The 13,019-nt window shown below is 37.4% G+C and overlaps 1 protein-coding gene across 2 annotated transcripts; it reads right to left on the minus strand.

Annotated features, from left to right (window-relative positions):
• Positions 1-8,432: 8,432 nt before the first annotated feature.
• LOC110678539 lies at positions 8,433-10,509 on the minus strand. 2 transcript variants are annotated; one of them, XR_002501693.1, is made up of 6 exons: positions 10,175-10,509; positions 9,510-10,121; positions 9,100-9,189; positions 8,895-9,047; positions 8,709-8,832; positions 8,433-8,634 (listed from the first exon to the last, which is right to left on the minus strand). XR_002501693.1 is itself a non-coding variant. In XM_021851539.1 (5 exons), the coding sequence occupies exons 1-5, from the start codon at positions 10,454-10,456 to the stop codon at positions 8,779-8,781; spliced, it is 1,191 nt and encodes a 396-aa protein (XP_021707231.1). In that variant the 5' UTR covers positions 10,457-10,509; the 3' UTR covers positions 8,433-8,778. The 2 variants fall into 2 exon arrangements, 1 of the variants encoding a protein (XP_021707231.1); XM_021851539.1 differs by having other exon boundaries at positions 8,433-8,832.
• Positions 10,510-13,019: the final 2,510 nt, after the last annotated feature.

Consider the following 13,019-nt stretch of genomic DNA (forward strand, 5'->3'; position numbering starts at 1 on the left):
GTTTGCACTTGCGAAGCTAGTTTTAATAAGCATTTTTCATAAATATCTATGAAAATCTACAATGCCCAACTGCCTTAGACGTCTGTTTAGTGGTTTGACGATTTCCATCGATCATTTGACTTCTCTATTAATGATTTTCATGAGCTGTCCGGAATTGGAATCAAAATGTCCGGAAATCAAGGCAAAATTAAGGAAGCGTCCGGAATAAGAATCATGGGAAGTCCACACATTTTCATTTATTTAAAATTATTCATGTTGCGGAATCAAAATCTTCACCCATCATTCGAAAACTAAGGGTTTTCAAGGCTAAATGACGCGGAGGAATCATACAAACTGATTTATTTTATATGCTTTTCGATGAGTAACACTTCATTAAGGCCTTAAGTGTCCGTAATATGAATCAAAACGGTAGCAAAGTCACAGGTATTCAAAATCATGAAGATTGAGCCATCGCATGCCTAGTTTTGCTTAGCTTAGACTGACTACACATATCAACGGTTGCTATTCCGTGATTGACCGAAGTCAGTGAAAATGCACAAAGAATCAACTAGTAGTTCGGCTGGGATTGGCCATAATCTTCTTCAATGTGCATAATTCAGTGCCTCTATGTATACAGGGTCAATAACGGCGCCGGCCACGTCCTTGCAGTCAGGTGGGATTGGGGGAAGGAATGTTATTGTGTATCCTTTGCTATTTGCACGGTGCTCCAACAGACCGTTATTATGTAAAAAAATTGTCCATCAAATCTGAGTACAGGGCTCGATTCCTGATGTCATTCTGCATCCCTGGGCCAATTTTTAAAAAAATCCCTAGGAGGAATCTCAATAAATCTTGATTTGAAGTTTTTGAATAAAAATTTCCATATAAACCATATTGAAATTACGCAATAGCTCTAGAAAAACCTGCTAAAACGTTCAAAAAAGTTGGCCAAACTGTTCGCATCTAGTATATTATTGTTACCGTTGTTATAATTAGAAATATTTACAACTGACTTAACTTACCAGAGTGGCTTAAGTATGTTTTTACATGGCTCAAACCAGTAAGCTTAGTTAACTAGATTCAAATCTAAGAAATAAATTTCAATATGATAATGATGTTTTGTTCGATAAACGTGAATCATTCAATGCTGAATATTATTTATTTACAACTTATTTTTCGACTTTCACACTAGGTGACCAGCCCACTTAAGTCTGCCGTATTTGTTTTGCCTAATCAAATTTGCCTCTTTGTATATCTGGTACTACTCTTGATTGTTACGTCTAGTTGTCCACCGACTATTGTCCTCAGAATATTACACACCTGTTCCACATTCTAAGCCACAACAGGATTTTTACACGGAAAACATGATTGTTATATGTCACAAGTGTTCGAAGATTATCTAAGTCATCAACAACTTCAAACAAATCCCGAATAAGTATTACCTTACTATCAACATCACTAGGACTTCCATTGTATACATTTGCAACCATTTACTTCGTTTTAATAGAATTGATTGTCTATCTGTTTATTGATTTCTAGGACACGTTATACTCAGTAACGAAAACCTAGCTGTGGCAGCTGTGGCATAGACTTAAAAAAAGAAGGTTATATCTTAACATGAACAGGGAAAGCTGATTAAGCTGATAAATACAATTAAGTGTAAGAATTGTAGACGAGGTGCCTGCCTTTTTTTTGGTAAAATTTCATGCAATGAAATGGAAATGAGTTTTCAAATTTACTGTTCAGTATTGCGTTTTGTCCCATATACTTCTTGATGACTTCATTGGAATCGAACGCAATGCAGTAGAGCAGGGTTTCACTATTTTATGACGGACAACTAGGATAAGCTTGTAGTACCGTTTATTCTACCCAAACGTATATGGTTCCATGTAGAGAAATAGGTGGGGATGTAGTTGAAGTTTTTGAAGAGCCATAGAACGCTTGTGACGTGTGATATTGATATTTCCCGTGTTGTTGTTGAATTTCCTCGCATTAAACTTTTTTTTCTAAATTCTTTTGTACATTTCGTACGAAGTAAGTCGAATCAATCGGTTGCAGCTGTCAAATCAACATTTGTTATCATAAGTTGGGTCGCATAAGATCACAGGTTAGTTCGGTTGACAATTTATACACTCGCATTGTATGCTATTATTCATGACATAATAAATGCACGTATATCGCCTCCACTTTTGAACGTAGAAGGCCTTTTCAAGGACATCTTATAAGTGAAATTTTGCACATGCAAAGCCTCCAGGTGATTTCGTTATACGTACATTTTGGTTGTCTGAGTAGCAATCCTTTATCGTACAACACTGAACAGTTTTTCGAAAATTAAATCATTTTTCAATATTAATGCAAAGAGAGTAACGATGAATGCAATCACAGATAACAGACGTTGTAGTCCGATTGTAAAACTGTGTAATACAATTAATGGTCATTTTGAATGGCAACAAAGTAGCAACATCGAGGTGGCATCATCGCTAAGTTCCCATGACAATGTCAGTGGTGAATATGAAATATTTCAAGATACTGATATTCACCATTTATTGACGCGATTCGCTAGTGATAGCAAGGAGTTTCAATTTGAATATTTACACAGGTTATCAGAAAATTTTTGTTCTAGCATATACATCTGTTATCTGTGATGCGAACATGCCCAAATGAAACATTATTGTCAATTTGCCCTGTATAAAACGCTGATTCTTGGCTCTCTAACCATATTTATTTAAGAACGGGAGCGAATACTATAAAGCGACTAAAATAGGAACTCTTCAATAAGATGGTCATTAAGTGCGAATGCCGGAATAAATAGAAACATCATTCAGGTGAAGGTCAGCGGCTCCGTAAAAGACATTCGCTTAAGTTCATTCTGATATTGACGTGAGCGTACCAGAGCAACCAAATCATTCTAGGTTTTGAACAAACGTTTGATACTTTCTCTAATCGACTATAACAGTAATCACATGGCTTATCTTCTGACTATTATTATGTCTTATTTATTCTAAGATCCTTGTTATATCGAAATCACAACATAAGTAAATGTAAATTTATTATTTTGCATTATTTCAATCGGTTTAACCTAGAAATAAAACAATCTGTTAAACAACCATTAAACAATAAAATACATACTTAAGCCACTCCGGTAAGTTAAATCAGTTGTAAATGTTTCTAATCATAACAACAGTAACTATTGTATACTAGTTGAGAACAGTTTGGCCAATTTTGTGAGCGTTTTTGTAGTTTTTTTCAGTGCTATTGCGTAATTTTAATATGGTTTATATGGAAATTTTTAGTCAAAAACTTCAAATCAAGATTTCTCGAGATTTCTCCTAGGGATTTTTTTAAAAATTGGCCCAGAGATGCAGAATGACCTCAGCAATCGAGCCCTGTACTCAGATTTGATGGACAATTTTTTTACATAATAACGGTCTGTCGGGGCACCGTGATTTGGAGACCGTGTTTGCCTCTGCATCTCCACAAAGGTTACTGGGAGGGATGTTTGTTAATGGGGAGGATCGTTGGGTCACAGGATTCACTTTGATAAGCGATTAGACCATGATAAATAATGATTTGTAAGATATATACATGCTTATATGTAAATATAATATTTTCATTTGATATGAACAATATTTATGTAGAGAAAAATTATGCCGACACTTGAGGTGACGAACCTTTCAAAGTTTGTAGAATAAAGTGAACCTTTCGTAAGTCTACACTTGTAGTGTCGAACCATTTAAAGTTTTTTTTTCAATTACAAAAATAAAGGTAAAAAGAAAAAAGAGTTTTGAAAAAAAAATTAGACAAATAATTTATGAATCAGAGTTTATGTCGACACTCACAGTGAAGAACCTAAGTTTGTTGAAAAATCCTATTTACGTCTCACCGTTGTAACGATTAAAGGTGCAGTCATAGGGTAGATGTACCAATAGTGGAGGTATTGCTGTGTGCGTTTGAAATGCAAATATCAAATGCGGGAACACCAAATGCGGTAAGATTTTTAACAAGGAAGGCGAAGTCAAAATTTGATTTTCTTTGCTAGGTTGGCGGTGATTTGCATCATGGTTGCTAAGTATCCTTTGGCTACTTTGTGTTACCGCATTTGAAGCTCAGTTAGATTGGATTTGCACGTCAAACGCAAACAGCAATACTAAGCACGATTGAACTTCATTGAAACGTCCAAATTTAAGATGTGCAATTAATGTACCGTTATGACTCGAAATCCGGACACTTAAGCACCGGACTAACTTCAACATCATTTATATAATTAATGATATCTGTTTTCTTAATGGGCTGTGATGTTTCACGACGGTAAATGTTTATTATTTAAGATGGTGTAATCAAATCCGGACACTCTTATTAAGTTGATTCGAAATCCGGACACTTTTGCTTCGTATTCCGGACACTTCTTTTTGACGAAATATTTGCATATTTTGTGTAAAATTCAACTAGCCATCCCTACATTTCAGGATTTTGAACAGTTTACTATACGTAATCAGAAAAGTATCGGGTCGTGACAAACTCTGAAGCTACCAGAAATGTGAAGGAAGTTTGGGCATAATCCATTCTCTCACATCATGGCAACCGTGAGATGCAGTCCAATACGCAATGAAATGTGTAGAGTATCGGTACGCATTTCGTTTTTTTTATTTTTATTAATAGTATCTTAATGCATACAGCGATACCTTAACATCTATAACATACAATTAAAGTTGAAGAATAGTTTTGTGCATGAATATTGTAGTCAAAATCAAATTTACTGTATGAAAAATGCAAAAAATAATCATAGTGTCCGGCTTTCGAAGCGTCCGGCAATTCGAAGCAAAACGGTACATGTTAATGTTGTAACGGGAAGTAACGACCGTTGACTTAATGATTTCATCGCAGTAACCCACGGCATGTCAGTGAAAAATAAAACCTCCACTATTGGTACACTGTTCCTTTAGTTGCGGTATATTTTCAATTTATGTTCCTATAGTTGCGGTATCCGTTGTTTTCTTATGGGATCCTCCACTATAGGAACACTTTACCGCAACTATTGGTACAAGCAAGTAAGGTTTTAGCAATTTTAGTGATATTTCATCGGGTTTCAAGCAATTTGAACGCTCTTTTCAACTATTCCGCGTATCAACAAACCAATACGTCGATTGGCAGTGTGGGTTCCGTGGGTCGTGTAATAAAATCAGTGAAAACGGCACTACCGCAACTATAAGAACACCCACAACTAAGGGAACACTTACCCTACATATTTTATATATTAGAAATAATAGCATAAAACGAGCTCACCTATTGATCCGTCATCCTTGAGCAGCAACAATCCACTTTCAGCTTCACTCGTTTGCTCAGCTATATAAATGCACTCAGAGAAAATAAGCGCGCCCCGAGAGGGAAAACAACTGACGACTTCTCGGGCTTTCTTGACGCACTGCCCAGGAGCAAGCGTCAACGTCGAAAGATCCAAAAGAACTAATCGAACGCGGCACTTTTTCACTTTACTCGACCGATGCGCGACATATTTGATCTTGGCCCTCATCGCCGGCCCCCGCAGGAGCAAGCGTCAAGGTCGAAGAATCGAACACAACTCAAGCCGTCGCTTACCTAGTTTTGGTACAAAAACTGAAATGTCTCACAATACGGGTATCTCCGGTGGTCATTCCTGAGCTATTTCGGTGGTCCAGAAGAACCAAAGTGGTCATTCATAAACAATTGAACTAGCAAAGTCACAGGTACTCAAAATCATGAAGAATGAGCCGTCGCATGCCAAGTTTTGGTACAAAAACTGAATTGTCTCACAATACGGGTATCTCCGGTGGTCATTCCTGGGTTATTTCGGTGGGCCAGAAGAACCAAAGTGGTCATTCATCAATAATTGAACTACAAGAGTCGTAATTCTTTCGATTTTGTTCAAAAATTACTTATTCGCATTCCAAAAACGATTGATTTTTGATGAATTCAAAATCGAAACATGAATGTGAGTCGATATCTATTCAGAAGTATACTTTAGTTCCAAAGCCCGAATATCGGCAAGTACTTTCCGCAATCCAATGCTTCCGCACTTGATAGTAATTCCATTTCCAGTGCTGCAGCTGCTCGACAAACAGCATCTGACGTCATAATTTACTTTTGAAATGTTGGAGGAATGATCGGTCTGATGAATAACTATCATTCAACCTTTTTGGAATCATAGTCATTGACCGAAACGTGGCTTGATTCTCGATCAGTTTCGAGCTACATTTTTGGAGCAGGATTAGAGGTATGGGGTCATCCAAAAATGACGTCCATCATTTAGGGGAGGGGGGGGGGGTCTATGAAAGTGTGACAGTGCGTGTATTAGGTATTGGAAAAAGCGTGACACAGGGGGGAGGGGGGGTCTAGGAATCCCGAAAAACGATGGACGTCATATTTGAACCGTCCCTATTCCGCTGCGATAGAAATGCGAACAACAGCCGCAAAACGATTGTAGGTGGCGTGCTTGTAGGAGTCCATACACGACTTAAAGTAAGTCTAATGGAAAACGATTCCTGGATGTCTGTGGATCAAGTTTGAGTGGCTCTTCAGCTTAGCGACCGTAAACTCTATCTATGCGTGGTATACATCCCTCCGGACCGGACTCTTGATATGGATTACATCAACACGCACTGTCAATCAATCGCCGTCGTCTCGGAATATGCCACTCCTGAAAACGAAATGATCGTTCTTGGTGATTTTAACTTGCCAGACATTGCATGGACTCCAACTTACAGTGGATTTCTGTGTCCCGATAATCAACTCACTTCGCTTCACGTTGGTGCTGTCAATCTTCTTGATTGTTACAGTACTGCTACTCTGGCTCAGATCAACCACGTGATGAACGAATACAAGCGTTTGAGTCGGCACTACTGGGTCTAATCTAGAGAATATCTGCAATCTGTTCTTAAATAAATTTGCAAGTGTGTTCGTAAACGAACGGCTTTCCGTCGATCTCATCAATACTGCGGCCAACAATGTGTTGACTAATCTAACACTTAGCAGTATTCATCTTACTCAAGAAACGATCTCGAAAGCGGTATCGCAACTCAAAACTTCGTTCAAGCCGGGTGTTTCAGCTCCTTTTATTTATTTGTGTGCCGATCAACATGGATTCACTGTCGGCAGCTCCACTACTACCAACCTGCTATGCCTTACGTCGTACATCACGGAGAGCATGAATGTTCGGGTCCAGATGGGCGTGATTTACACCGATCTAACTGCGGCATTCGATAAGCTAAACCACGATATTGCAATCGCCAAGCTCGATAGGCTTGGAGTTGGAGGTAGCCTTTTGAGCTGATTCCGCTCTTACCTCACTGATCATCAATCAGTCGTAGCGTTAGGATAATATCGATCACCCTGCTTTTACGCGTCATCGGACATACCGCAAGGCAGTCATCTGGGTCCGTTGATTTTCCTTCTGCATTTTAACGACGTGGTATTTGTTGTGGAAGGGCGTCGGCTGTCGTTCGCAGACGACCTAGAAAATTTTCTGCGAATATGTTCAATCGATGATTGCCGTTATCTCCAAAACCAGATAAACGTCTTAGCTGAATGGTGCGATCTCAACCGACCAGTCGTCAATCCAGCAAAGTGCTTCGTGATAACTTTTTCACGGAATCAACGGCCGATAATCTTCGGGTATACAATTTTTGATACGCCCATCGAAAGAGTGCGATGCGTTAAGGATTTGGGTGTCCTGTTGGATTCGCAACTGACATTCTCCTTTCATATCGCTTATATTGTCAATAAAGCATCAAGAACGCTGGGCTTCGTCTTTAGAACTGAAAAAAATTCCACTGACATCTATTGCCTGAAAGCGTTATACTGTTCCCTTGTTCGAGCAACATTGGAAAATTGGTCTGTGTTTTGTAGTTCGAACTACAACATCGGATGCGAGCGAATCGAATCAGTTCAACGAATATTACTTCGTTTTGCTCTTCGGAGACTACCTTGGAGAGACCCTCTACGCATTCCGAATTGCAAGAGCCGCTGCCAACTGATCGACTTGCAACGTTTGCGAATACGAAGAGACGTTTGCACAGCTTCCACCGCTGTCGATACTCTAAATCGATTGCTTCGGATCGGGTTTAGGCTTCCTTTTCGTCGCACCAATTACGGATTGAGCAATGCTGTTCATGGTCTGCAACGTGTTTTCAATTGAATGGCGACGATCTTCGATTTCCACCTGACACGAAATATGCTTCGCCGTAAACTTTCTAGTTTTTTCGCTGGCCAAAGGAACTGAAGATATATTTTAAGTTTGAAATGTTTTACATTCTTGACCTTTTTTATATTAAATGTTTTGTCACATTTGTTTTGTTATTTTTAATGTCATTGGGACTATAGACAATCTATTGATGTATACCTAAATAAATAAATATCATTTATGCTATTGAACGTTGGTTGAAAGGAATTTCGGATCAATAGATGAATACTTTTGAAACTGAGTTTGCCTTCAGCTGTAAATGTATTAAAAGTGATTGTGTCAAACAGTTAAAGAGTGATAACATCAGTGTGTATGTATTTATGTGATTAATTAGTCCGATTACTTCTAATAGACGCATAAGCTTTGCAGCTTTTATCTTCAACAAAGTAACGTGTAAGTTTGTAGTGCTGATCAAAATAAAGTTGAGTGTTATATGTTGCCTATATAAGTTGGACAGAATGATTGAAGGGTAAACCTAGTTATTCAAAAATATCTGAAATCATATAAGAAATACCTGTAGACGTTTATGGTTCTGCATGAAAAAAATGAAGGATTCATCATATTCATAAATATAATACGCAATTTCAATCCTTTACACGCAAGAGCAGCATAATACCGGAGTAAACAGTTTTATGAATCTGTAGTAACCAATTATGAAATAAGAATATAGTTTTAATGATGATTACTCGAAAATACATACCTTCAAATAAGCAGCAACGTTCAAATTTTCCATAATAGCTGTTACCAGTATCGGAGACTGAGACGTAGCGAGGATAAACTTAACCATTTTTTGATTTTTCACCGACAATTTGTACCAATCGAATGAACCTATTTCCGTTATGAGAAACTCGCTCTGTAAAATAAATAATGTAAACAACAAGAACTTCTTAGACCGTTGTGTGTACCTTAGTCTCATAATAAGATCCAAGAAAACACATATAGAATATTTGCGACGAAGCGAAACAAAACACCACAACGCCAAGATACCAGTCGATCTAAAATAAATGAAGAAGGTAAAAAAATGAAATGTTCTGAGTTAGTTACGATTGCGGTAAAGGCAAATAGGGCTTCGAGAGTCGACCGTTACGTGAGTTTTGGTGCGAAAAGCTAAAATACCAAGTAATGACAATATTGTGCAAAATCCGTTGTTGACCAATGATAGATTCTAAGAATTATGTATGTAATGTAACTAGAGCTATAAAACTTTTTTGTGAACAAAAATTGTATCTGCGGCAACATACTTAGCTCGTTGCTTCCATCGAACCTTCGTTAAATCTACAATCTCTCTTCTGCAAATCAATCACAAGGCACTTACCAGAACGAAAGCGGCCAACGAGATTGACATGTTGAAGCAAAGCGAGGCAATCGAAATCAGAAAGTACAAGTTGAATAAATGTTCCACTTTTCTCATGTACAGCTGATGATGTTTGTGAATCGTGATGATTTTTTGCAATTGCTCGTCGATTTTCTGCTCCTCGTGCTCCTCCATCATTATGTCGTCCAGCTCGTGAAGAAGCTCTACGATGGCATCTATTTGCCCAGTGGCATTAAGGAGATAAAGGATAAATGTTCCATCGGTGACCGTCGTCAGAAACGCAACATAGTAAGTGCAATTGACTTGAAACCAACTGTTGATAGCATACGCAAAACCGGCGTCCGAATGGATGATCTCAAAACCGAAGGGAAGTATGTACTTGGATATAATCAAACCATACAACTCCGGTGCCAAAGCAATTATCGCAACAAGACCGATATATCCATATATGGTTAGCGTCAGAAGGATATGATTCAATTGGACACTCGGTTGGAACGCTTTCTTAACGGTTTCGTTTTGCATGATGTCCAATTTGAAAAATTCCAGATTCATTTCATGAATAACGATGACCTTTTTGCGTCGTAGGATGAAAGAGTAAATTTTCGATGCTCCCTGTAATATATCCAATGAATTTGTGGAATCTGATTTTACCCAATGAAATTCACCTGTGTTGAGAATCCGAAGGTTGTCACACACGATAAAGCCTTTTCAATGTCATTCCGATAGTAGTAAGTTGAGGTTAACACCAGATAAATATAAATGAACAACGTACTGACGCCCCACAAGAAGGTAAAGTTGCAAAACTTAAAAACACGATTGAATAAATTTATTCCCATGAAACCACTGAAATACTCAATGCGATCAATTGTATTAATATAAGCAACATCTGCTCCTTTGTAATCGTGTCGAAAAATGTGGTATTTCTGTAGTTTGTTCAGCAAATCCATTCTGGTTGCTATTCTTTGAGTAGTTAAGATAAAACTATCATTTCCTGCAAAGTTTGTTTGCCTTATAAACTGCACATTTCTTCAATATTCAAATGCATAGATATATGAACCCGCCGATGTACAGAAAGTTTATTTCGTCTCAAGTATTTCAAAGCAAAGCGCAAGTGTCGGAATTCATACGAATTATTGATGTTTGCAGCGTGACCGAGTTTCTCTATATTGCTGTACAGGAGTCGTTCTTTTGATCTCTGAATTCATAAATAAGGAAGAATTATTGAATTTTTAAATAAGGGAGAATTGTTGAAAGTCATCGATGGGTTTTAGTATCAACAATGACATAACCAATTTGATGTTAAAAATGTTTTTATTGGTTGATTGGTTGAAAGTTTTTTATTTTTGGTAAAGGGATAGCACTAGCTTTAATTTCAAATTGATTTGCTCTAATAAATGCACTAGTACACGAATTATTTACTGCATTTGTACACATCACAGGTGTGATGGAGCCATCTGTTACACAATTCACAATAATGCATTGCTATTTCATCGTTATACAGTTTATTACATACTGGAAATTTGTTTCAGTCGATAAACAAATTTTCAAGTATCAATTGTTGAATCTTTTACCTTTTTTGTATAGGATTCAAAAGTGTGAAACTTTCGTTTACGTGGCATTCTGCAATACGCAACACGAAAAGCCCCCAATTGATTGCATCCATGCCTTGTTGCTGGCCATAATTTTCATTTAGTCCTCATTCACCAAGTCTATCTATAATTGATACACCTTTTGTTTTATTGATACACAATGCCTCAATGAAATCTTTATGCAATTCTTTGTGTTTTTTAACCCAAGATCGGTCGCATGCGTGTACTGAGTACACGCACCCTGAAAAAAGTTCGCTTTTCATGCACAGCTCGAGCGAGGTGGTGTCGGCAATGGCTAAATGCACGACCGCTCTTGAGTTAAGCGCATTAGTTCTATCAATATAAGAGTTGTAATAAGAGAACACATGATTTTTAAAATCAATTACTACCAATACATAATGATTACCATCTACAATAGGTGCAACTATCAATTCATGATTCAGGATATGCTTCACCCTTGCCTGCAATTTGAGAATACACCTCAAAATTCACGATAATTTACCAAAAAGTGTCGAAATTTCAAACGATGTCCAGCCAACAGATGTGATTCAGTGGGAAAGGAGTAGCCTTATTACACAGCGTAACAAAAATGACATTTTTGCGTGTCTTAAGGATCAGATTGTGTGTCTCTAGTATATTTGGGGTTGCTGTATCTGATGCCGTTTTGAGAAAAGTGCCAGCACGTCACAAGTTTTTGCCACAGGTCTCCAAAGTTGTATATTAAAACACTGTTTTTATTTATGTTTACATGAAATTTAAAGTATGATTTATCAAACTGTTTTGTGATCTAATCCACCAAGCACGCAATATATGACTTTAACTTTCATTTCAGATATAATTCAGTCGAGGTTGAACGATTAAATTTAAATTAAATCGATTCTTCAACATTCTTGCATTCTCCATACAAAACTCTTCGTTTCTCTTATATGGTGAAATACAATACTTTTCCAAACCATCAAAAAATAGCTTCTGATCATCAAAAGTATTATCTTTTCTTAGACATTCGCACTGAATGACCAGCCCACAATAGTCTGCCAGTAGGTGATACACTTACCAAAACCCCCTTTCTTCAGATTTGGAACACTTGAACAAAGTACAAGCAAAAGCAACATGAAGTCTATGACTCACACAGAGTTTTAATTATAAATTTCGTCTCACTATTTAGTATTTCATTTTTATATTATTTCAAGTGCCGTTTAATACCGTCACCATGACAGATGTGCACTCAGCCCAAACAACATTTTATTGTCAATAACATCAGTGAAACGTGCGATGAATACGATTGAGAGTGTTTAAATAGTTTGTCTGTAGTATTAGTGTGTATATTGATCTTTCTGCGGCAACTATTTAGAGCTACGTTCCATATTTGCTACAGATTAAGTAAGACGTTAGATTTGTTAAGAGACGATCCTACATTCTATACAATATTTTTAATCGAGAATATGGGGCTCATAAAATAATCATTAGGATCGTTACGAGCTGGGTCTATGAGTTTCCTAACTTACCCTGGAGAAACCTTAGGGGATTCTTGGTTTTAGGGAACTTCTCAGAAATTTTAACGTATTCTCGAAGATGTCTGCAAGTTCTTAACGGACACTGAGGGTTTTTGCGGAATCCTGAGAATGTATAATTGATTATTGAAGATTATATCCAATATCTGATGCCCAATGAACTCTTAAGATTTCTAGGACGTACTGTGAAATCCTAGCGAGATAATGGATTTCTAGTAGTATTTTGTGTAGTTCTGGCGAGATGTTGTAGATATTGAAAAGGTGGTTTCCTGAGGAATTTGGTAAGTGATAATGGTAGCCAAAAAATAATGATATTTTGAAAATTCTCATCGGAGACCTGAGAATTTTCAGCAATATCGAAGCGAAACCCTAAGCGGGATCCTGAGAATTCTAAGCGGGATCCTGAGGAT

This window comes from Aedes aegypti, chromosome 3, assembly GCF_002204515.2.
Source record: "Aedes aegypti strain LVP_AGWG chromosome 3, AaegL5.0 Primary Assembly, whole genome shotgun sequence".
NCBI lineage: Eukaryota > Metazoa > Arthropoda > Insecta > Diptera > Culicidae > Aedes > Aedes aegypti.

Coding starts and splice junctions, on each gene's coding strand:
- LOC110678539 (XM_021851539.1), bottom strand. CDS start 10,456: ATGGATTTGCTGAACAAACTACAGAAATACCACATTTTTCGACACGAT. Junction 9,190..9,509: donor CGTTGGCCGCTTTCGTTCTG/GTAAGTGCCTTG, acceptor CATTTATTTTAG/ATCGACTGGTATCTTGGCGT. Junction 8,833..8,894: donor ACGTTGCTGCTTATTTGAAG/GTATGTATTTTC, acceptor TGGTTACTACAG/ATTCATAAAACTGTTTACTC.